Genomic DNA, 23,615 nt, shown 5'->3' with positions numbered 1-23,615 from the left:
ATTTGTGTATGTTTGATGTTAAATCTGTCCAAGGTCCTCGGCACAGAGGACAGCCAGAACAAGAGTGGATCTTTGAGCTTGATGTTGCAGTATCAGCTGCAATGGATTTGGCAAAGGACGCGGTGATGTATGACTGGAAAACACTCAAGGCTTAGTTGTGGTTTCTTTTTGCTAGAGCATTACTTATAAATGACTAATAAGTAGGACTCTTTTTTGGCACTTTTACTGTAACACCAGAGATCTCTTGCCATTTATAAGCTTATGTTGGAAAAAGAGCCGCATGCTTTATTTTTCCTGTAGTAAATCTTGTAGATAAGGCTAGCAAGTGGAAAGTCCCTGAAATGGAATGTTATTAACAGATTTCTTCTTCGAAAAAAAGAATAGTATATAATCCTTTGTTTTCGTTTCTGTCTAAATCTGAGGTTTTGTTTTACTCTTTGGTTCTGTAGATCATGTTCAGCAAGAAGATGTGTCTGGAGCATGACGAGAAGCTGATATCCTATCTCTCCATGCTCCGAGATATCGAGATGAGAATCAAACGGGTGCAGCCGGCGGAGCAGAATTTGGCAGCCCTGCACGACCTGCTGCAGCAGGCGGAGGTGAGCGAGGCTGGGCCAGGCTTGGCCGGCATCGGGCAGGACGGAGCTCGTCTCTCCTCTCCCCAGCTCCATGCACAGCCCTTGCACCTCCTCCCCGCTGCTGGGAGCCAGCCGGGGAGGTCAGACTCGAGTTTTTAACAGGCATTTATTTGCAAACCCTCCCCTCTCTGGCACTGCCTCTGGCTCACCTTCTCCTCCCTGCTTAGACAATAACCTAAGCGTGGCTGAAATGACTTTTACAGCCTGGAGAAAGACAGGCGAGTGCTGGCAGCTGGAGTGGGGCTGGAGGGTGGTGATGGATCTTTGTAGGAGATAGACGCAGTGCTCGGAGCTGGGTCTCCGAAACCTTTCCTCAGTTTTGGCAGTGGGAAGATGAAGTCACCGTATCTTAGACATAACGATGCTGTCTTGCCTCAGGCCCTGGGCGCCGAGCTGCAGGAGCTGAGCTTCCCAGTGAATCAGGAGTTGGACGCCGTGAAGTGGATTGTGGCCAACCCCCCTGAAGAAGTCCCTGAGCAATTACTGAAGGCTTTGGAGAAGGATGCCAAGAACCTCCAGAAGTCTCTGAGCTCCGCCAGTGATGTCCTGGAGTCCCGGCTGCAAAACCTTCGCGGGGCAGCAGAGACTGAAAAGGTAGAGCTGGCACCTGTCCCTGCTGCCCCCCGAGCATCCCTGCGCTCCTTCCTTGGAGCGCCCTGCTCCTTCTTTAAATGATGCATTTCTGGTTTTCAGGCTAAAATCCTGGCACATCATGAGACTCTCCAGGGCAAACTCCAGGAGCTGCTGAGCTGGGTCTCTGGCACAGCAGAGTCGCTGGACGGCAGCGATTACCCCCACGCGACTGATGCCAGCAGCTTGAGTCGCTGCCTCCAGCACTACAAGGTAACCATGGCAATGCCCCTAATCCTTCTGGCTGATGAAGTTGCTGTCCTCTGCGCGGAGGAGAAGCTTTTAATCCTGCTTCCCTCCTGGAGCCTACCAAGGGTTTGCCCTTATCCTGTGTTGCAGGAGGAGCAACAATATTGTATTTGCTCCAAAGTCATTTGTTTCCACAATACACAAACCACCTGCTTTGGCCGTGTGGGGAACATGCTCAAACGCAGGTGTGTGGTGGGGCTGAGCGACTGGGAGGGATTCTCACCAGGCTCTGCGATGCTGAGGAGAGAGCTGCTTCCTCCATGGGGGCTCTGAGAACCCCCTCGGTCACACCTGCCCCGGTCTCCATCGACTGTACGAGGAGCCCACGTTCCCCTCCACATTTTATTCATCTTTTAGCGATAGCTCTCAAGATTTGGTCAGTTCAGCATCTCCTGTTTGCTGGTAGCACCTTGGCGTTGAAGTCAGGGGATTGAAGGCGTTGAGAGCTGATGTTGGCACATGGAGTCACCATGGTCTGGATGGGGCCAGGTCTGGGTCATCTTCAGGGTTGTCTTCAGACCCAAGGGCGGCGCGGCACACGTGGTCCAGGCAACCTCTTGGTGAGGTGCTGGAGGCCTCTTGCAGAGGAATGTTGGAAAATTGCTGCGGTGAGATGCTGTCACCTCAGTGCTGAGTGTGCTTTTGGGAGCATTTGGGGTTTCTGCAATATATTGTTCTGGTGACAAAGCACTTTTTTGGGTGCACACTGCTGCCTGTCCGCGTGTCCCATCGGATGCTGACAGTGCAGGACAGCGCTGGCTGCAGAGTCATTTTGCCTGACAGGTCTTTTCTCTCCCATTCAGGAGCTGAAGGAGCCCCTCGCAGACATCAAGTCTCAGCTCGATGCTACTGCCTTCGACATCCAGTTCCTTATCTCGGAGCACGCCCAGGACTTGACCCCTCAGCAGAGCAGGCAGCTGCTGAGGCTGCTCAATGAGCTGCAAAAGGCTTTCCGGGACCTGTCGGAGCGTGTGACGGCTCGGGTGGAGGTCCTGCAGGTCTGTCTCCAGCAAGTGGAGCAGACGGATCAGGTGAAGGTTGTGAAACATCTGCTTCCTGACTGCAGTTTGCTCGCTGAAGCGCTTCCCGGCCACAAGAACGTGCGCTGAAACACCTCGTATTTGGGATTTCATGTGCATGCCACTCACAGTTTATGACTTTTCATTGCACATCATGAGCTTCCTCTAAAGTCTGTCTTCTTCCTACCACGTAACTCCCAGGCGGAAAGTCGCTTTCCTCCCAAAAGGTGGAGCCCTGCCGGGGTAGCGCAGCCCGGCAGCCCTCTGCTAGACACCGAGTTGCTTTGGGCTGGGTGGAATAAACCCTGGTCTCTGTAACCCCACCAGAAAAGCCCTGTGCAGAGGGGCCACCGCAGACACCTGGCAGTTTTAGTGTCTTATTTCCACTGCACAAGTCAGGTATTGCTGTCCCAGAGAACCAGCTGACGGTGTATCGAGGCAGCAGGCAGCTGCAAAAGCAAGTCCTCAGGTCTCTGCTGCATTGCTGCAGCAGCCGTCACTGCATGGATCCTCTTATTCAAGACAGGATTAATGTGGTTTTTATTAACAATTGCTCTCTGTAACTCTTGCCTGTCCTCTGTGGAGTGTGTGTGTGTGTATATTAACCAGTTTGCTTTGCTTTTTCAGATTGAGTGTGCGCCCATCCTAACCCAGGAAGAACTCGCTTTGCAGCTGAAGAGCTCTTAAGAAGGCTCTTTCAATTTGCTTCTGTTGTTTATCTTATGACTGGGAGAAACAAGCACAGTGTTTTGCAAAAAGTTTGTACATCACCTTGCTGAAATGCCCAGTGAAACTCAAAAACCTTTGCCTCCCCCGGGAAAGGGGAGCGGGACCGTTGCAGGGACTCTCGGGTCACATCATGCTCAATTGCTCAAACAGGCGCTTCTGTATCGTGCTCTGGCAGCAAAACGGAGGAGCTGGGTCAGCTACAGAAACGCTTCTCTCTCCCGGGCTCCCTCTCCAACCCCAGGATCAAAAAACCAGCCTGCTTAGGTTGTCTGGGGCTCCGTGGTGGTGCTGCCTGACCTCAGGTTGTTGTTACCTCTCATTAGATGAGCTTCAGTGTCTCTGAGGTTGAATGGAAAAGGCACAGAAACTTCTGGCTGAGCTCTCCCGGGAGAGGAGTGCGTGACCTGGAGCGTAGCTCCACATTGGAGCTCACCTGGCTTCTCAAAAGAGCAGATGGAGAGAAACCTGCTGGAATGGTGGCAAACGTGCAGTGAGCAGCTCCTGCTCGGCAGGGACTCGGCACCTCAGCGCCATTCCCGCAGCGTCCGAGAGGGAGAGGGAGCACCCGGAGAGCTGCAGAAGCCGTTTTCTGTGCTGCATCCTCGCCTCCAGGAGATGCTCCAGCTGTAACCTCTCGCCTTGCCTTTCAGCGATGTGCGTGGCTGGAGGTGTGGCACCGGTACTAACTGTCCCTTGTCCCCTCTGCCCGCAGACGCTGCAGGAGCAGCAGGCAGCCCGGGCGCAGAGCCTGGCCGAGCTGAGCCGCTGGCTGTGCCAGGCAGAGGACGCGCTGGCAGAGCAGCAGAGAGCAGCCAGCGAAGGCGACCTGTCCGCCTTGCAGCAGAGGCAAAGCGATGTTAAGGTCGGTGCTTTAAAAAATGGGGGGGGGTCAGACGGCGGAGGGGCTCGGCGCTGCCTCGGGGAGCACACGGAGCCTTACGGCATTGTCTGCCCAGGAGCTGCAGAGGAGCATGCACACCCGAGCCGCCTCCTTCGCCAGCGTCCTGAAAAGCACAGAGGAGTTTTTGGAGGAGAACAAGGCGAAGATGGAGCCTGGGGAGCTGGCAGCACTGCAAGAGAAGCTCCAGCATGCCAAGGAGCAGTACCGGTCCCTGCAGGAGAGGACGGAGATGGCCCAGAAGGAGCTGGAGAGCGCTGTGACTGCTGCAGTGCAGCAGGAGACTGAAAAGGTACCAGGCAAAGAGCTGCAGCCCCTGGGCTCTGCCTGAGGTGGGCGGCGAGGTCCGGTCGGTGCGGTCACTTTCACTCGAGGTTCTGGTATTCATCTGGGAGATACGGTGTGAAGGAATTTAGCGTTCCTCTCTGTCCCCTGGGCAAGGTGGGGCACTGACGCCGTGCTCCCTTGTGAAACACAGCCACAGACGAGCTGGTTGTGGAGGGAACTGGGGAGTAAAAGGCACTTTGCTTTGCCTTTGGGCCAGCCTTTAGCGGGAGCTCGCGCTCCGGGCAGCTCCACGTGCCGGCGGTGAAAGCGATGCCCAGGAGTGGAGTCGCAGCCCTTCGGGGCGGGGGCCCGGGGTTGTATCAGGGTTAGAAATGCAACGTAGCAGAAAGGCTGAATTTATTCACAACTTCTTTGCACCTTGTCCCCTTTCAGAGAGCCACAAAGTGTTTTGGAGGTCTGTGAGTGCCTCAGGCATTTGTTGTGGCTGGAAAACTGTTTGGGGTTTTTTTTCTTCCATTGATTTTCGTTCCTTTCCCCATGCAGCCGTTTGCTGAACATGCGTAAAACGGGACGTTCTTATCTGGAGCTTTTGTGCTTTCAGGTGAAAGCTGCCAAAGAGCTGGAGGAGAACAGCAATAAGATCGATTCCCTTTTGAACTGGGTGGCATCGCTGGAGCAGAAGGGAGAGCTCCTGGAGTACAGACCGCACCCCATCGAGCAAGCGCCAGGGGTGCGAGGGGGGACAGGCCCTCGGGATGTCCCCGATGGCCACGTCGTGGGAGCAGACAGCGCTGCTGAGAGCCTGGATGAGCAGTACGAGAGGCTGAAGGTCAGGACCAACGCCTTGTCCCTCTCAAAGCTTTCTGACCAACCACTGACCCTGGGAGTGGGACGGGGTGTTAGATGGGTCTGGCCTCCAAAACATGTGTTCAGGGTGATTTTCCGTATGGGATACTTCGCAAGTCCCTGCGACGCTGGGTGGGTGCCACAGTGCAATCAGGGTAATGAAAGATGGTGCCCATCATGGTCAGAGAAGGGGTTACTCTCCTGTGGGCAACCTTGGGGTGCTCCCCCACCTTCCTAGTGCTGTAGGAGGGTGCGGAGGCTTGGTCACGTGTGTGGCCTCGCTGCACTCGCTGGGTGCTGGTGGGCAGAGACCTTCAGTCATAAGCATCACCTTTGCTCGCCAGATTCCAGACCAGGGCTTTGAGTAACCTGGTCTAGTGGGAGGTGTCCCTGCCCATGGCAGGGGGGTTGGAACCGGATGATCTTTAAGGTCCCTTCCAAGCCGAACCATTCTATAATCCTATGATCTTTCAGGCCCAGCACCAGGAGCTGCTGTCCCAGCAGCAGGACGTCATTCTGGCCACGCAGTCGGCGCAGGCTTTCCTGGACAAGCATGGCCACAGCCTGGCTGGGGAGGAGCGGGACCGGCTCCAGGGCCGGCTGGCAGAGCTGAAGGACCAGTACGCAGCTTCCCTCTCGCAGTCGGAAACGCGGCTGAAGCAAGTGCAAGTCCTGCGGGACGAGCTGCAGAAGTTCTTGCGGGATCACGGGGAGTTTGAAGCTTGGCTGAAGCAAGCGGAGCAAGATCTGGAGGGGATGTACAAGGGGGACAGCGACCCCGCGGCCCTCCGGCAGCTGCTCCTGCGGCAGGGGAGCTTCTCAGAAGATGTGATCTCCCACAAAGGCGACCTGCGGTTTGTTACCATGTCGGGGCAGAAGGTGCTGGACGTGGAGGGAGCTGCTGGGGACGCAGGGTCCCAGTCACTGATGTCTGGGAGCGTGGTCAAGAGCAAGCTGGAGGATGCGACACAGCGGTACACCACGCTGCACTCCAAGGTATGGGAAGGGCTTTGCAAGGCTGGGAGTTGAACTCTGGGTGCTGTTTTCCTCCTGCGCGTGTAGAACCAGCAGGGATGGCAGAGGGACATTTCTCTTGAGCGTCTGGCTGGACTTATGTAGATTGTAGGACAAACATGGTCTTCTTCAGGGCTTGGGCAGGAGCAACACCCTCTGTCTAGGTGTTGGTCTGCATGTTGCCTCCTGTAATTCCTTTAACACATATGGCAGGATTGGTTTTTTAATTGTTTTTTCTTTCTTGATGATTTCGGGGCATTTTCCACCAGTGCCCAGATTGCTCTGTGCTTGTGTGCATCCTCCCGTTATGTCTTCTTGCTCCTTTGCAGTGCACCAAGCTTGGCTCCCACCTGAACACCTTGCTGGATCACTACCAGCAGTTCCAGGAGGTGGCAGAGTCTCTCAGGACGTGGCTGCAGGAGAGCGAAGCTGCCGTTGGGAAACTGCTCTCGGAGACGGTTTCTTCAGATCCGGCCGTTCTGCAAAAGCAGCTCGCCAGCGCTAAGGTACGGGGTCCTTGGGGGATCTCCTGGATGGGAATTTGGCAGCAGGACAGAGACTTGACCTCTTTGCTTTTTTTTGCTGGTTGAGTGGAAAGATGCACCTGCAGGGCCAGCAGGTCCCGGCGCTGCAGATCAGATGCAGCCAGACTCCTCTGAGAGGTGCTCAGAGCACAGACCAGGGGTTCCAGTCATGGGTTGCCACAGGGCACATCCCAGTGGGACACTGGGGGGACGTTCCTCCCCCATGAGGGTGGCTGGGTCCTGGGACAGCCCAGACCTTCTGATCCAGCTCTGGTGTTGGACCTTCCGACCTACGTTATTTTTCTTAGTGATTTTGTGATGAAGTGAACAGGGTCCCTCAGCGGGGTTTAAATAGAGCCCAGAGCTCCCCACGGGTGCAGGTCCTCTGCATGTCACCCACCACGACTGATTTTGCCTTGTCCTGTGTCAAAGCAGCAGCTGCAGGGAGACCTCGCTGAGCATCAGGTGCCGGTGGAGAAGCTCCAGAAAGCGGCTCGGTCCCTGCTGGAGGTGCAAGGGGAGCCAGCCCCGGACCACGGGCACATTCAGGAAACAACAGGTACAGAGCAAAGAGCAAAGCAGCCGCCGGCGTGAGCAGGGATGTTTGGGGAGAGCGTGAGAACAACCTGGGGAGGGAGGAAAGATGAAGTCTCCCACTTTTGGGGGAAGGTGGAGCAGAGGTACGCAGCAGCGCGTCCTCAGGGCTTCTGTTTGCACGTGGGGAGGGCTGTGATCCAGGCTGGATGTTTGTGTTAGGTCCCCTGTCTTGCTGCTGGGTTTGGGGGGATTCGTTGTCAGAGTTTGGTAGGAACCAAAGGTGATCCTTGACGCTCACCGAGTGAGAAGCTCTTTGCCGCTGATCCACCTTTGTGCTGAAATCTGCAGATGCCATCGTCAGCCGCTTCCAGAGCCTCTCCCAGCAGATGGCCGAGCGCTCGGACCTGCTGCAGAAATCCATCGCCCAGTCCCAGAGCGTCCAGGAGAGCCTGGAGAGCCTCCTCCAGTCGGTGGCTGAGATCGAGAAGAGCCTGGAAGGAGAGCAGCTGGCCGCGCTCTCCTCCACATCCATCCAGGACTCGCTTGCCACAAGCATGGTACGGCTGGTCCCTGCGCTCCCTGGCCTCAAACACGCCTGTCTGCAGGACGTGCGCGGCAGTTGCTGGGGGTTAGCTGCAGTATTCTGAAAGCCCAAAAAACCCTAAAAAGGGATATGAGCAGAACCTTTACATAATTTCTTTAAGCCAGGACACAGACCTGTTGAAAGTCTCTTTTCTGATCACAAGCAGAGCTTAGATATCAGGCACCGGGAGAAGGCAGAGCAGGGCCACGAGGATGATCAGAGGGCTGGAGCCCCTCTGCTGTGGGGACAGGCTGAGAGAGCTGGGGGGGTTCAGCCTGGAGAAGAGAAGGCTCCGGGGAGACCTTCCAGCCCCTTCCAGTCCCTCAAGGGGCTCCAGGAAAGCTGGGGAGGGACTCTGGAGCAGGGAGGGGAGCCATGGGACGAGGGGGAACGGTTTTGAACTGCAAGAGGGGAGATTGAGATGAGATCTGGGGAAGAAACTCTTTGCTGTGAGGGGGGTGAGCCCCTGGCCCAGGCTGCCCAGAGAAGCTGTGGCTGCCCCATCCCTGGAGGGGTTCAAGGCCAGGTTGGACGGGGCTTGGAGCAACCTGGGCTGGTGGGAGGTGTCCCTGCCCAGGGCAGGGGGTGGCACTGGGTGGGCTCTAAGGTCCCGAACCATTCTATGATTCTGATTCTACAAAGGAAAAGCGGGATAGAAAAGTATTCTTGCCCAACCGTTCTTTCCCAAGGGCAGCCCAGACTCTGTGCCAGTTCAGTTTTGCTCAAGAGCCTTCCTAAAATGGCATCCTCTCTATGTGTGCTTGCCACAGAAGCTGAAGCAGGACATCGCCAGGCAGAAGAGCTGCCTGGAAGCCACCCGTGAGATGGTGACGCGGTTCACGGAGGCAGCAGACAGCCCCACGGCCTCTGCCCTGCAGGGCAAGCTGGCAGAGGTGACGGAGCATTTTGGCAGGCTGTGCCAGCAGCAGCGGGAGAGGGAGGACATGCTGAAGGGGCTCCTCCCGAAGGTCGAGCAGTACGAGCAGCTCTCGGAGAAATTGCAGCAGTTCACGGAGAGCAGAGCGCGGATGTTGGCATCCGGGAACCAGCCGGACCGCGACATCGCTCGCTTCTCCCAGCACATCCAGGTGAGATGCAGGGGGAGAAGACTCCACCTGCCTCGGGCTTCTGGGGCAGGGCCATTTCGCTGTGGTGTCGTCTTGGGCAAACAGCCCCTGGTTCACTCCCAGGCTGGCAGGACCCGCAGGACCTGTGCTGGCTCTTTGGGGAAGGGAGCGTGGCCGGAGCGGCTGAGGCTGGTTCCGGCAGTGAGAGAGGGGAATGGCATTTCCCTGGAGCCAGGCTGGTTTTCCGAAGGGATCTCTAGCCAGGCTCTTAGGGGCCAGACCAAATATAGCAAGGTTTTACCAATTAAAGACTCCACGGTGTTAATACAGCAAAATGCCCGAGTGCTGGCAGTAAGTGCAGTATGGGATGTGACAAAGCCCGTGGAGAAGCCGTGGATGCTGGTGGCCAGTCGTGGCTGTGCAGGATTCTTCCCTCCGGTTTCCTATGAGCGCTCTGCTACGGGGGGTGTTTTGGCCACAGCCTCAGAAATTCTCTAAGCTGGCGTAAAACTGGACACTCGTGCTGTGGGGGGGTTGACTTGGCTTGGTCTAGGGCCTCCCGTGCCATTCCACCAGCACTGGGGAAGGTGGGACTTGCTCCCGCAGCTGCTTGAAGTATTTGCTGAGCTGGAGCCGGCGGAGCAGGTGGGACTGAGCCATGCCCCCGGCTCAGCACTGGTGGAATTCATGGCGCTGCTCGCAGTCTCTCCAGGATGCGGGGCTGCCCGGTTCATCCCCTCTGCCCGAGTCCGCTGGCGAGGGCACGGTCGGCATCACCTTTTGCTCTTGGCAGGAACTGAATTCGGAGATGAAGCAGCACCAGGAGGACCTGGCCACCCTGGAGCAGCTGGCTGCGGAGCTGGGCTCCTGCGGCTTCGCCCCCGGCGCCTGCCAGCAGCAGGAGAAGCTGCAGACCCTGAAGAAGGACTTCCTGCAGCTGCAGAAGGTGGCAAAAGAGAGGTGCGTCCCAGGAATGTGGCTGCACCCCGGGGCGGTGGGTCTGGGGGTGGCTTCGTGGTCAGAGCAAGACCCTGTGGAGATCTCCTTTCCACGGGGAGCGGGCACAAGCCATCTCTTCCTGCCTCCCTCCTCCCACACCGGGAGACGTAAGGCAGCTCGCTCCAGCTGACGCTTTAAAAAAAGCCTTGGCTGGGGGCGTTGTGAAAAATTCCTGGTGCTGCAGGAGCCGGCGTTCGTGCGTTTCCCGGCGTGTGGGCTGCCACAGCTCCATCCCGGAGCATCTTGCCGGAGGGGAGCAGGGTGCTGGCGGGGGATCGGGAGCCAGGCGTTCTCTCCGGGAAGTGACAGAGCAGAGCAGCCTGTCCCCAGAATCCCCTTAAAGGGGGGGTAAAGGGGAGCTTTAGCAGCAGCCTGAGCTCGAATCGGCCATGGGAGCGTGAGCAGGGTCAGAGGGACAGCTCGCTTGTGTCCCCAAGGGGAGTCACACCTCCCAGGCCGTATTTCCAAACTCCCTGGTGAAAACAGGGAAGGTGATGGGGAAAAGCAGATGAATCTCATAACAATCCCCGGTAATTCAGCGTCGCATGGGGAGCTGCCTCCGGCCTGCCCTGTGCCGGCTGCTCGCAGCTGCGGTTGGCGAGGGTGAGCCCGGAGGGGCTCGTGGCTCCCGTCCACAGGCTGCCTTGTTCCTCCGGGATGGGCTGAATAGATGAGAGCCGTGGCCGGGGAGGAGGGGCACAGCCTGGCCCCCCTGGGCTGCAGCTGGCTGGGGTGAGGCAGCATGAATGAGCCCTGTCTTCCCGAAAGCGTCGGACAAAGAGCCCGGTGCAGGGCCGGCGCAGGTTAGCAGTGGTGATCCTGTGGCTGTTGGCTACCGCAGTGGTGCCGGAGTGGCCCCAGAAGTCCAACTGGCTGCAGCTTGGGGGGGTCCAGCAGCAGCGAGGGGAGGCTGCGGCGTGTACCCGGCTTTGGCTGGCACTGCGTGCGCTGTTTCCTAAGCAACATCTAATAATAATAATAACAAAAAGAAAGGCTCCTAGAGACACAACTGTGCTACATTCAGGCAGGGGTAATTGCCAGGCAAAGCACGAGCTCTGACTCTCCGAAACCTTTTCACTCTCAGAGAAAAGGATGCGTCGTCCTGCCAGGAGCAACTGGATGAATTTCGGAAGCTGGTCGGGGCCATGAGGAAGTGGCTGAAGGAGAGCGAAGGCAAAATGCCGCCCGCTGAGACCTCCCTGGGCACCCAGGAGCTGCACAAGTGCCGGCAGCAGATCCAGGTGGGCAGCGGGAGCCAGAACCAGGCTGAGAAAGTTGGCAGTTGGCGTGGAACTGCTGGAATGTGGAATAAAGCCCAGGAAGCAGAGACCTGGGAGGTGTTTTATGAGTCTCGGGAATCCTGGGCTCCCCTGTGTGTGTGCATCCCGTGGTCCCTGCCTTGTGGAGAAGGGAACGGGGCGAAGGTCCAGGCGCTGCCTGGTTTCCCTTCCCTTCCCATGCCGGCTCTGGGCAGGATCTGGGATTGGGAGACCCGAGTACGCTCGTTTTCACTGAGTGCTTCCCCTCGCTAGACGTGGAAGGCGGCCTCCCGTCATCCAAGCCCCCGCTGCTCTCCGGCACCGTGATGCTTTAAATCAGGATATGCCAAGGGTTTGACTCAGAGGCAGAGCGGCGTCTGCTGAGTCACCCACGGCCCTCGCACCCCACGGCACGGCGCCGGCCTCCGCCGAAAGCCGCCGGGGCTGGACTCACGCGAGGCTGGGCTGTGCGGAGAGGAGGAAGAGGGTCCCTGAAACAGTAGGAGGGGGAAGAAGGTTTCCTGCGACAGACCCGCTCGTTAGGGAAGAGCTTTTCACTCTTTGCTTCCCCCCAACAAAAATAAACATAAAGACACCCACTTTCCCGGTGCAGTCTGCTCACGGTGTGATGCTGTGCCCTTTGCCAGTTGCCTGGGCGCTGTGTCCTGGTGCCACCGAGTCACCGCAGAGGTGACGATGGGCGAGGAGGGAGGGCTGCAGCGGGGCAAGTGCAGCCTCCCATCCCGGCCTTTGCTTTTGCCCAGGATCTCTTGGAGGAGTGGAAGGGGAAGGGGGGCCAGGTGGAGGAGATCGGCCGCAGAGGGACCCTCCTGGAGAACCTGATCGTGGAGATTACAGCCCCCGACACCCCGTCCAAGGCAGGTGAGTCGCAGCCCAGCCCTCTCGAGGATGCCTCCTTCCTCAGGACTCTGCTCTCGCTCATGCATCTTCTCAAGCAAAAAATGAGGTTATTTCCCCCTTTTAACCAACTTCATAGGGCCCATGGTGGTCCACGTATCGTGGGGATCAGCCCCATGGTCGAGTCACTGCCACTTACTGCATTAGTGCATCAGCCCTGCGCTTGGGGCCCACCAACTTGGCTTAATTTGCTGTAGTCTAACGAGCACTGAATTACCCTGAGTTTGCCATGAGCCAAGCGTGGGGACACGTATCCCAGCTCGGGTGGAGAATGGGACCTTCAGGCTGCCGCAGCGCAGGGTCTCGTGGAGCTCGTGGAGGCGGCTCCTGCTTTCTCTTGGTGATGTGCTCCCTGAGGGACAGAGTGTTTTACTTAAACTCCGATATTTGGATTTCAGATCTGGATGAAATTTAAGCCTGCGATATTCAGGCGTGATTTACTAGTCTCCCTTTTGGCTTCAAGTCTGTGAAGCAATGAGATTATGTCTGGTTCGTTTGGAAACCAACTACAAGATGTCTTCCAGCTTGTGAGAACAAGTCCCTGGACTCTCGTCATTGATGGGCATTTATGGGAATTCACAGTCCAGATATTTTTGTTGGGGTTAACTTGATGAGCAGTTCAGTGGGAAACCTCCAAGAGAAGTGGGGAGAGGCTTGTTGGGGGTGACCGAAGCTGCAGCCCCTTACATCCATGAAAGCTTTAAAATGTGTGGTTAGAAAGAGAGAGACTTACCCACTAATGTTTCTGATTAATCCCCCTTTGGCTGTGGATGTAGCTGCAATATCTGGTGTCCAAGGAGGGGATGTGTCCATGCATCCTGTGTGGAGCCTCTTGGCAAAGAGAGCCTGTCTGTGCACCGAGGCGGATTTAAAGAGCTTCATCCCATAAGAAAAGGAGAATATGGGGGAGTTAATCTCTTCAGGGGAGTTAATCCCTTCAGGGAAGGCATTCAGCAGTCTCACTAGATATCATAATTCACGATGGCCAGTAGACTCCGGTATTACGGTCCCTGCAGGAGCCACATCCACCCTGGTCTCTGGGCGATGCTGGGAGAGCTGCCCCGCTCCCGGCAGCTTCAGCTCTTCTGCTCCTGGTCCAGCGAGGCAGGAGCAGGTCCAGGAGAGCCTGGGGCGCAGATGTGTCTGGAGGAGGAGAAATAAATGGGCTCCAAATCCAACTAGTGCCGATCGCTCGGCCCTGAGCCAGCGGGTCCATCAGCGCCAGGCGGGTGGGCCCGTGGAGACGCCGTGTCTGTGCTTGGTGGCCGATGTGGTCCGTGTCGTGGAAAGGGCCCGTTCATCGCTTGCTGTCTGCATTCCTAACGCGTCTTGTCTTGTCCCTCTGTCTGTCCCGTCCCCTCTGCTCAGGTGCCGCGCTGCCCGCGCCGGGAGGGTCGGTAGGCAGCGTGAACGGATACCACACGTGCAAAGGTGAGCTCGCTGTCACCGCTGCGCCCGCACGCGCCTGCCGAGGCCGCCTCGCCGTCTCCCTGTCCGTTTCTGTCTGTGCGTTTCCATCCGTGAGAGTATAAACCACAATGTGACACCGTCAGCATCCCGGCACAAGGGAAATGAGCCTGCAAATAGGCTCGGAATTCTCAGCCGTGCTGGGGAGCCGCGGGACGGGCAGGCGGCGGTGGAGGATGTAGGTCAGGCTGAAGGACGGAGAAGGGGCAGCTTTGGGCAGTGACAGCACCCTGACACCCCATCAGGTGGTGTTAAAAGCTGATAAATGGGAGATCGTTTTAAGGCCTGCAATTAAATTTATTGGTTCTGAGGGATTATAACGCCATCCAACCCTTCAGTTTGAAGAGCAATTTTAATTATTGCCCGTTATCTGCTGTTAGTTCACCGGTTCAACGCAATAATAGGTGCATAAAAAGGGCTTTATATTTTGGTGTCAAGTTATTTAACACTGTATTAACAGTGACATTGCGAAAGGGGGGGGCGCAGCTTGCATCAGGCTCACAAACACGAAAAGCATTCGCTGTGTTTGCAAACTGTCAGCACACATACGTGGTGCGACTGGCAGGGCCCCTCTGGCAGGAGAGGTGAGGGTAATCTGACATTGCTCCGCAGGCAGACGGCAGCGTGGCCTCCTGCTGCTCCTGCTTGGCCGGCTGTGGTTGCCCAGGGCTAGATTAGTACCTGATAGTCCAGCTTAAGATGGGCAACGCGGGCGCAGCGGTCCTCATCTCAGCGTGCTTTTTGGAAACAGATCTGACCGAGATCCAGTGCGATGTGTCGGACGTGAGCCAGCAGTACCAGGGCCTTGGCGCGGCGCTGCGGGAACGCCAGCAGCAGCTCTCGGCTATGCTGGAGAAGATGCAAGAAGTGCAGGAGGAGGCCAGCTCCATGCTGAAGTGGCTGGAGTCGAAGGAACGAACGCTGTCGGAGCTGGACGCCTCCTCCTCGCCCACCAAGACGGAGACGATGAGAGCCCAGGCTGAGCACAACAAGGTAACTGCGCTTCCAGAGCGAAAAACAGGGATCTGAGCATCTCCTCCCAAAGGACCGAGGAGATGTGCTTTATTGCAGCAGGCTGGAAGGGTTAGCGGCAAGGATCTGCCCTGGGTTAAAGAGGGGCTTTCCCAGAAGGGACCACAGGAGGGTTCCTGGAGCAGGAGCCCATGCACTGTGCTTGACCTCTTGGGTTTTAGACCTGTTGCTTTCAGGCATTTGGCTCGGGAGAAAGGAGCTTATCTGTAGCCCTTGTTGCTGGGTCACTCCAGCTTCTCCTGGAAAGCAATTCCCAGCCTTTCCCTGCTCTTGGAGCCAAGTTAGCTCTTGATACCAGTAATAAAATGAAGTGGTTTCATGAACAAGCAAAGAAGAGAAATTGTCCAACTCCAGCTTGTAGCTGCTGCCTCGTTCCTACTCCGTGATTTAATTCTTTTGCCCCGTGTCTGAAGAAGTTCAAATGATTATTTTCCAGGCGTTTCTGGCTGAATTGGAACAGAATTCAGGGAAGATCCAGAAGGTAAAGGAAGCACTTTCTGGCTTGCTGGAGAAATACCCAGATTCTCCAGAAGCAGCGAACTGGAAGAAGATGCAGGAGGACCTGAGTAAGTGCCCGAAGCACTTAGGGAGGCTTCTGTCTTGAAACATCACGTTAGAAGCGGTTCAGGATTGCAGGGCGATTACAAAGTCACAGCAGAGCAGAGTCACTTCTAATTAAAATTCAGTAAATAGCGAACTTACCTCCAAGCTGTCTGGTGTACAAGGTGTTCCTGAGATGAGCATTGTTGTGATTAATGAAAGCTCTATGATGGACGTGTATTTTAAAGACTTGCCTCCTTAAATTTCTTCTTTAAAAAAAATATAGAAAAAAAAAAAGCATGAGCAACATGGGTTGATTATTTTGATTAAAGGCTTCACTGCTTGATACAAAATTCTAGTCATTAGTAAGGCTATCCTAGGTAATTAAATGTTGACTAAACAAGACTGTGTATTTAAAAAGAAGCCCAGAGATTTTCTTCTTTGAAATAGCTGGAACGCGTTTACGGAGTTCTCCGTCCAGGAGATCTGAATGTGCTGTGTGAGGACTGATACACATGAGAGTATCCTCATTTATCGAGCCAGGGATGTGTGATGGCTCACCCAAGGTCAGACCAGCTCATGGCAGTAGTGACTAGAGCGCAGAAATCCTGCTTGCAAGGCTTTTTTTTCCTATGAGCTTCGAGACCACGTAGCCATTAGAAATGGGTAACGGCTTGTTAGATGGAGAGTCAGTAGAGCCACGCTAGTTTCATTGAAAAGCTGAGGAGGTTTCCCGGCGGAGAAACCACGGGAAGGAGGGTTAAAGACCTTCTGGATGGAGGGGTGGGTTGGCCGGGAGCGCGACCACCGCCAACACAGCCGGGTGCTTCAGATTGCAGGTGGGAAAGAGCCAGCCAAGCGACGGCCGAGCGGCAGCAGAAGCTGGAGGAGTCGGCGAACCAGCTGGCCAGCTTCCAGGCTGCCGAAGCCCAGCTGCGCCCTTGGCTGATGGAGAAGGAGCTGATGATGAGCGTGCTGGGACCCCTCTCCATCGACCCGAACATGCTGAACGCGCAGAAGCAGCAGGTCCAGGTGAGCCGGGCGCTGTGTCTGCGTCTCCACGCTGGGTTCAGGACAAGAAGGGAGGGTGTCTCACCCAGTATGTGAGGCGGAGCATTGCATTCGGAGTTATCGGTCTTGCAAACCATGCAGCAAGTGTTGGGAGACCTCGTGGCTCCTCTCCCGTGTCCTCCAAACCCCGCTGAGCACAAACTACCATCAATAACTTGAAACGGGTGCGGTGCTCGCGCTCCCTTCCCCGCGCTGGCTTGACTCATCTGTGAATCATTCGGCCCCTCTTGGAGAGTGAAATTGCTTTAAACAAGACCTGTGCTGATGCTCTGCAGGTCTTGCTAATGCTGCCCCTCCGCCTGGCAGCCTGCCCTTTCCATACCTCCTGCTTCCAAATCCTAACATGTCCGTAACCGGCCACATCATAGAATAAAATGCCCCAGTTAACACAATTAGATTTCCTTCTCGTCTAACTGGTTTATGTTACATTACGCAGCAGTAGGACAAATAAGAGAGAGAGCAAAGTACTGGAGTCGCAGACCCCTCCCAGCTTTTCAAGTTGCAAGGTCACAGTAAATCATGGTCTACGGAGCCCAACTGCCGTCCCACCCCAGGGCTTGTTCCTACTGATTCCGTGGGCTGGATCAAGCCCCTGGAGGTCTGGTTTGTTTTGACTGTGTGTACTCGGAGCTGTCAGTTTTATGCAAACATTTTTATGTTATTTCTGTTCCAGTTTATGCTGAAGGAATTTGAAGCCCGCAGACAACAGCATGAGCAGCTCAACCAGGCAGCTCAGAGCATCTTCACTGGCCCTGGAGATGTTTCTCCATCCACCAGCCAGGTGCGGGAAGAACTCCAAGGGGTTAATCAGAAATGGTCCGAGCTAACAGAACGCCTCAACTCCCGCTCCAGCCAAATTGACCAAGCCATAGTGAAGAGCACCCAGTACCAGGAGCTCCTCCAGGGCCTCTCTGAGAAGGTGAAGGCAGTTGGGCAGCGCCTGAGCAGCCAGTCTGCCGTCAGCACCCAGCCCGATGCCGTGAAACAGCAGCTGGAGGAAACCAGTGAGATCCGCTCGGACCTGGAGCAGCTGGAAGAGGAGATCGCAGAGGCCCAGACCCTCTGCGATGACCTCTCTGTGCTGATTGGGGAGCAGTATCTCAAAGATGAGTTAAGGAAACGTCTGGAGACGGTGGCGCTTCCACTCAAAGGGCTGGAAGACCTGGCAGGTGAGACAGCACAGAGAAGTTGCTCAAGAGATGTTGGGATGTCAGACTCCACCCCTGCTTCTTGCCAAAGGGCTCTCCCATCACTGGGTTTCTAGGAATAATAGGGGAAGGCACCGTTTATCATTTTTTAGGGTGCTTCATGGGTGTTTCACGTGGCACTAAGCACAGGAGAGTTCACACTCCAGACATTCCTGAGCCTGGAGAGTGAGCAGAGATGTTCAGTCCCACTGCTGTGGCTCTTCAGCGAGCCTCCCTGGCTTGCAGCACTGTGGCGTGTGCTGTGCTCGGGGAAGAAAAATGGTTCCTAAATTCATAATGGGCCATGGAGAGGACCCAGTGGCCATCCTCTAGTCTTGGGATGCCTCTTCTGGTTTCTAAGAGCTGGCATTTAGAGGCTAGTCAGGAGAACTGAGACTACTGCGCTATCAGTACCTATTACTACTTAAGAAATTTATGAATCAGTGAGCAAAAAGGCTAGTGATGCAATGGAAAACTCCTTCCTGTTAATCAAAACACAGTTGGTGCATCTGAGATGATGTTAAATAATTGCACTTTGCTTATTTGATTTCAGCTTAATTGTGGCATTCTAATCTTGTTTCCATTTCAGCCGACCGGATGAACCGACTGCAGACTGCGCTTGCGAGTTCCCAGCAGTTCCAGCATACGTTTGATGAACTCAGGACCTGGCTAGATGACAAACTGTGCCAGCAAGCTCAGAGCCAACCTATTTCTGCTAAACTGGAGAGGCTACAGAGCCAAATTCAGGAACAAGAAGAGTTCCAGAAGAGCCTCAACCAACACAGTGGCTCCTATGAGATGATTGTAGCTGAGGGAGAATCTTTGTTGCTTTCTGTCCAGCCTGGGGAGGAGAAGACCACTCTGCAAAACCAGTTGGTCAGCCTCAAAACACACTGGGAAGAGCTCAGCAAACAGGCTGCTGATAGACACTCTAAGCTCAAGGACTGTTTGCAGAAAGCTCAGAAGTATCAACGGCACACGGAGGACCTCCTCCCTTGGGTGGAGGACTGCAAGGCAAAGATGTCAGAACTGGAGGTAACCCTGGACCCGGTGCAGCTGGAGGCGACTCTTCTGAGATCAAAGGCTATGCTGAGTGACGTGGAGAAGCGCCGCTCCTTGCTGGAGATGCTGAACAGCGCTGCCGACATCCTGATTGATGCTTCTCAAACCGATGAGGATGACATTCGGGATGAGAAGGCGGGGATCAATCAGAAGATGGATGCCATCACAGAAGAGCTGCAAGCCAAGACGGGCTCCATCGAAGAAATGTCGCAGAGGCTCAAGGAGTTTCAAGAGAGCTTCAAGAACATTGAGAAGAAGCTGGAAGGGGCGAAGCACCAGCTGGAGATCTATGATGCACTGGGGCCACAAGCCTGCAGCAACAAGAATTTGGAGAAGCTTAGGGCGCAGCAGGAGGTGCTGCAGGCCCTGGAGCCACAAGTGGATTATCTGAAAAACTTCACTCAAGGTCTAGTAGAAGATGCCCCAGATGGATCCGACTGTTCTCAGCTCTTAAGCCAAGCTGAGGTGGCTCAGCAGGACTTCAAAGCTGTGAAGCAGAAAGTAAATGACTGCTGTACGCTCATGGAAAACAAGCTTGAAGGCATTGGCCAATTCAGTAATCGGGTGAGGGAGATGTTCTCTCAACTGGCGGATCTCGATGATGAGCTAGACAGCATGGGCCCCATTGGGAGAGACTCCGACAGCCTTCAGTCCCAAGCAGAAGATGTTCGCATGTTCCTGGGTAAACTCCACAGGCTGAAGTCTGACATCGAAGCTTCTGAAAGTGAATGTAAGAAGATGCTGGAGGATGAAGGGAGCCCTGATTTATTAGGACTGAAACGTGAGTTGGAAACACTGAATAAACAGTGCAGCAAACTGACAGAGAGAGGCAAGAACCGTCAGGAGCAGGTAGAAACGACACTGTCTCGTGTCGAGGACTTTTACGGCAGGCTGAAGGAGTTGACCCACATGACAACCGCGGCGGAGGAGAACGAGGCATTGCAGTGGGTGGTGGGAACTGAGGTGGAAACCATCAACCAGCAGTTGGCAGACTTCAAGGTAAGTCTTTATGCTATCATATTTCTTAAGTGGTGTTTGGCGTTTGAAGGCCTGTCTAGTGTTGTGGTCTTTTGTGTAGGACCTCTAGTCTTCAAGCTATCATGGCTTCGTTGTTCGTTGCTTCAACGTCAGCATTTTTGGTGTAGTGAAAATATCCTTGCTCTGGAGAATATAAGTTCAACTCCTGGAGTTAATAGTCTGCGGTGAGAAGATGCAGAAAGATTTTGTGATTGGGAGGAAAAAAACTTTTCCCTGTTCTCCTTGTGATGTTTAACGTTGGTGTGCCAGTACCTCATGGGCTTGTAGAGGTGGTTGGCATTTAGGTATTGGGGGAGGGAGGAATGTTTTTGAGTCCATCCGAATTGTAAGTTGGCTTCATCTGCGTGTCTAGTCCACATCGGATCATCCTGCAGGTCTTCCTACCTGGTCTGCAATTCCTGCTTGTTATAAGTCTGTTTTTGGGGTCCGTGGGCACAAAGAAAGCCATAAACTGTGGGATGAGGGACACGCACAGGGAATAAAACCAAGACAAAGTTTTGCTGTGGGCTCTTCATGTTTCTAGTAAAGAGCTGCCAGAGACCATCAAGGCTTGCATGAAGTGCTGAGAGAGGGAAGAGTTGGAGTGTGTTTAGTACTTTTTTTTATACAGTATTATGGTGTTGGGTCATGCTGTTACACTACATTAATTATATTAATACTGCTTAGAAATTCTCTTGCTGTGAAGCTTCTATTACTGATGTGCTCGGTAGCTGATGATTGGGATGATTTACATCTGGCTGCTCGTTTCCTGGTGTTAATGGGGGCTGGGAGGGGGAGGCTTTTTTACAGCCATTTACTTTTCATCTCATGGCTAATTGATCCCGTTCCACCGCTTAATAGCTCTGTGAAACCTTCACCAGGACAAGGTATTTCTGTTTTGGGGGCTGCCTATCCAAAAGTAAAGTTTGGAAGTGTTACGGGGTAAACTCAAACTCATCTGATGGTGTTGCTGTTAACTCTAGCGTTGGGCAGTCTTTGGCATTGAGCTTATGCTGGTGGGAACGATTTAACTTCATCGTTAAACACCATATAGTCGCTTGGAACAAATGTATCCAAAAAGGAATTTTTAGTCCTTAAAATCAGTGGAACTTTCCTGCAGAGCAAGGGATTATTCCCGGCTGAGCAGCTCTCATTAGCAATGATGATGAAACCCAGCGTTGGTGGAGATTGCGTGGTTGGCCGGGCTGGCAAGCGTGGCTGGTAGGCACAGCTTAACCCATGGTAGCACTTCCAAATGGTCTAGAACTCAGTCCCCTTGAGGATGACTAAGACAACGGTGGCCTGGGCTGCAGGAGCCAAGGGTGCTTTGAGGGGTGACATGTCCTTATCCAGGAGTCATCCATTGGCCATCGAGGCCACACGGTGCAGTTGGGGTCTTTGTTGACAGAAAGCTTAGCAGGAAAAATGAGTGTCGCAGTAGTGATGGTCGTGTTTGCTGTGCAATGGCTGAGAATAAAATGGGGGAGAAGCAAGGAGGTTGGATGGAGCAGTCGTGGTTACGCAGCGGCATTCCTCCCGTGAACGGTTCATCCAGAGAGCAAGCATTTTTGCACGAATCATAAATGTTGCAGAGCGGATCTTTGCAAAGCCTCGTCTTACGGTTGTCTCTAAGGGGAAATGCAATCCCAGATAGCGATCTGCATGTGGAAGGGCATCGCAACGTATGAGCGGGGACCGTCTGTACTCCAGACGCGCAGGCGGGAGAGCGGTGGAGAAGTCTGGCTGGGGCTCTGGGGGAGGCGGGGTGCACAGGGGGGCTTTTCTTGGTTGCACCAGGCTTTTACTTCTCAGCTCCTAAGACAGTATCACAACTGTCTCCCTTCTTGGATTGCAAACAAGAGGCAGGTCCTCAGCTGGGCAGGTCCCTGGGGCGGTGTGGGGACGATGCAGCTGAGCGTGGGGAGGAGGATGGGGGTGGCTGGGGCCCTCCAGGAGCGGTCGCGGTCCGTCTGTCCAGAAGGCTGAAATGCGGGCAGATATTACGTCTTAAGGCATTAATTTTAATGAACATCTGTGGAAATGAGATGCAAATTAGGCGTGGCCCCAAGGCTCCAGGCGCGTTGCCAACACAGCCCTGACAAAGGTGGGCACTTCTGGACTCATTGTGTCCAGATTTTAATAAAGAAGATATATTGAGAGCTCTGACGGAGGCCATGAACAGATGACTTTTGAAGCCGCTTATACCTGAAGTTTCCCGTATATTTTTATTTTCCTGCCTCTAAACACCCCTCAGACTTGCCCCAAAAGGCCCCAACCTACAACAAACCCTTAACTTTTGGAGAACTGCCACCCATGCGTTTCCTCTCTCCCCCCCAGCCCCTTTCCCAGGTCACAGAGGGACTAATCCTGGCTATGGGAGGGATGGGCCCTCTCCTGCTGTAAGTGCGGCTCCTGGATGGGTTTCTCGGAGGCGGGAGGCTGGGAAGCAGCTGTCGGATCTTGCTCCGGGGGAAGCTTTGTTTGCAGGAGACGTTTCGGTTCAGCGAGCGGGTGCAGTGGTGGGGATGGCTACACCCAGGGGCTGAGCCCACCCCGGCTCCCGTGACCCTGGGGACAGACCTGGCCTTCGGGAGGTGGGGAAAACTATGGTTCGGAGCACCGTGTTGTTAAAGGATTGCAAGAAAGCCATCTGGAAGAGACTTTAAGGGGTCGTCTAGTTTAGCCCCTAGTTTTATGGTGGGATCAAGTGCAGCTGAAAGGCATTTCTGTGGTTTGAAGTCTGTGCTTATATGGACATCCTGGTGGATCGCTTCAGATACAGCTATGCTACAGAAGAATAACATGTTTTTAGCTTATGTTAAGCTGTCAGAGCAAAGGAACCTCATCTTTAACTCCTGGTCTTCAGCGTGATTTTAACCCAAGTGGTTGTCTTTCCATTGCTGCCTCTCCGAGGAGCCCCTTTTTTGTGTAAAAGGATACTAAAAGTTGGGAGAATCTTTCTGTTCTGTGTCTCCACAAGCGTCACACGCCGAGTTGGGCACCTCCGTGCGAGGGACAAGCGATGGCCGCCAGCAAGAGCTCCTCGTAGGTGCTTTCAGGCTGGGGCATTTTGTCCCCCTCCGCGCTCTCTGCTGTCAGCTCAGGTTTCTCAAAGCTTCTGCTAATATTAAACTTTAATGACGGGAATCAAATGAGCAACAGTTGAAATGTTACTAAACATAACAGCGATGTTGATTCAGTTTAGCAAACAGCAGAATTCCCCAGGTACGGATGAGAGGTGGAAGGGTCAGGCGATGGTGTAGGGGTTTTCTCCATCGCGTGCTCTCCAGTATCAGCAGCCCCTGAGCTAGAAGACCCCAAGTTACAACCATTCCTCCCAAAAATTGGGAAAATAATGCCGTACTTTGGATAAAGCTTGTGCCATTCAGTGCAAGGGGCTGATCTTTACACGCCCAGAAGCAGAGGTGAGGTTTGCTGGTTTGGAGCCGTGGTGCCAGAAAGACCCCGGCACGGGCTCATCCTCTCTGGCCACAGAGCATCCATCAACCAGGGCCGCGGAGAGCTGATGGAATCAAATTCTTTGGTGGTTTTGGGGAAGCCATCTGTGCCGGGGTAGCTTGGCCTCCTGGCTAAGCGAGCTCCAGCCTGAGTTTTGTTTACTTTCTCTTTTATACAAGTGGATTTTGAACTTGGGTTTCAAAGCCTGGCTTGTACTTAGCATTGGCAATTCTGAGCTGAGACCCCCTTTGATTCACCGTGTTGTTTTTGGACAAACCCTTAATGTTGCCTTATTTCTCCTACAAAGCGGGGCGGAACGCTCTGGGTCAGAGGCACTAGGAGAGATTTTGAGGCTTGCTGCAATACGGAGCGATGCTCGGGAGTGGAAGGATGCTGTTGCCTCCCCAGTTGTATCATGCCAGCGTGGTTCTGCTTTGCTGGGGACACCTTCCTCCCCGCGACGAAGATGAGAGCAGGAATGGGTTGGCAGAAGGGATTTCTGCAAGAGTCTGGAGAACTTGACCCAAAACGAAACCCAAGGAAAAGCATCAAACTTGACATAACCAAAAAGCATCAAACTTG

General features: G+C 54.5%; 1 protein-coding gene across 19 annotated transcripts in view; it reads left to right on the top strand.

Annotated features, from left to right (window-relative positions):
• MACF1 (microtubule actin crosslinking factor 1) overlaps window positions 1-23,615 on the top strand; it is a 148,692-nt gene that overhangs the window by 75,071 nt on the left and 50,006 nt on the right. For 14 of the 19 annotated variants that reach the window (XM_074562688.1, XM_074562687.1, XM_074562693.1 and 11 more), the window contains 21 exons: window positions 450-599; window positions 1,017-1,232; window positions 1,332-1,481; window positions 2,321-2,554; window positions 3,978-4,127; window positions 4,222-4,455; window positions 5,053-5,280; window positions 5,772-6,293; window positions 6,641-6,817; window positions 7,271-7,394; window positions 7,721-7,929; window positions 8,726-9,043; window positions 9,816-9,982; window positions 11,106-11,262; window positions 12,045-12,162; window positions 13,567-13,629; window positions 14,417-14,658; window positions 15,134-15,263; window positions 16,070-16,269; window positions 16,982-17,477; window positions 18,085-19,556. In XM_074562688.1, coding sequence (XP_074418789.1) covers window positions 450-599; window positions 1,017-1,232; window positions 1,332-1,481; window positions 2,321-2,554; window positions 3,978-4,127; window positions 4,222-4,455; window positions 5,053-5,280; window positions 5,772-6,293; window positions 6,641-6,817; window positions 7,271-7,394; window positions 7,721-7,929; window positions 8,726-9,043; window positions 9,816-9,982; window positions 11,106-11,262; window positions 12,045-12,162; window positions 13,567-13,629; window positions 14,417-14,658; window positions 15,134-15,263; window positions 16,070-16,269; window positions 16,982-17,477; window positions 18,085-19,556 — 5,757 coding nt within the window. The remainder of the gene's footprint in view (window positions 1-449; window positions 600-1,016; window positions 1,233-1,331; window positions 1,482-2,320; window positions 2,555-3,977; window positions 4,128-4,221; window positions 4,456-5,052; window positions 5,281-5,771; window positions 6,294-6,640; window positions 6,818-7,270; window positions 7,395-7,720; window positions 7,930-8,725; window positions 9,044-9,815; window positions 9,983-11,105; window positions 11,263-12,044; window positions 12,163-13,566; window positions 13,630-14,416; window positions 14,659-15,133; window positions 15,264-16,069; window positions 16,270-16,981; window positions 17,478-18,084; window positions 19,557-23,615) is intronic. The other 5 variants (XM_074562696.1, XM_074562695.1, XM_074562698.1 and 2 more) reach the window with 3 other exon arrangements.

This window comes from Larus michahellis, chromosome 19, assembly GCF_964199755.1.
Source record: "Larus michahellis chromosome 19, bLarMic1.1, whole genome shotgun sequence".
In the NCBI taxonomy this organism is placed as follows: domain Eukaryota; kingdom Metazoa; phylum Chordata; class Aves; order Charadriiformes; family Laridae; genus Larus; species Larus michahellis.
The sequence above is the reverse complement of the archived record's forward strand: the minus strand, read 5'-3'. Positions and strand labels throughout refer to the sequence as shown.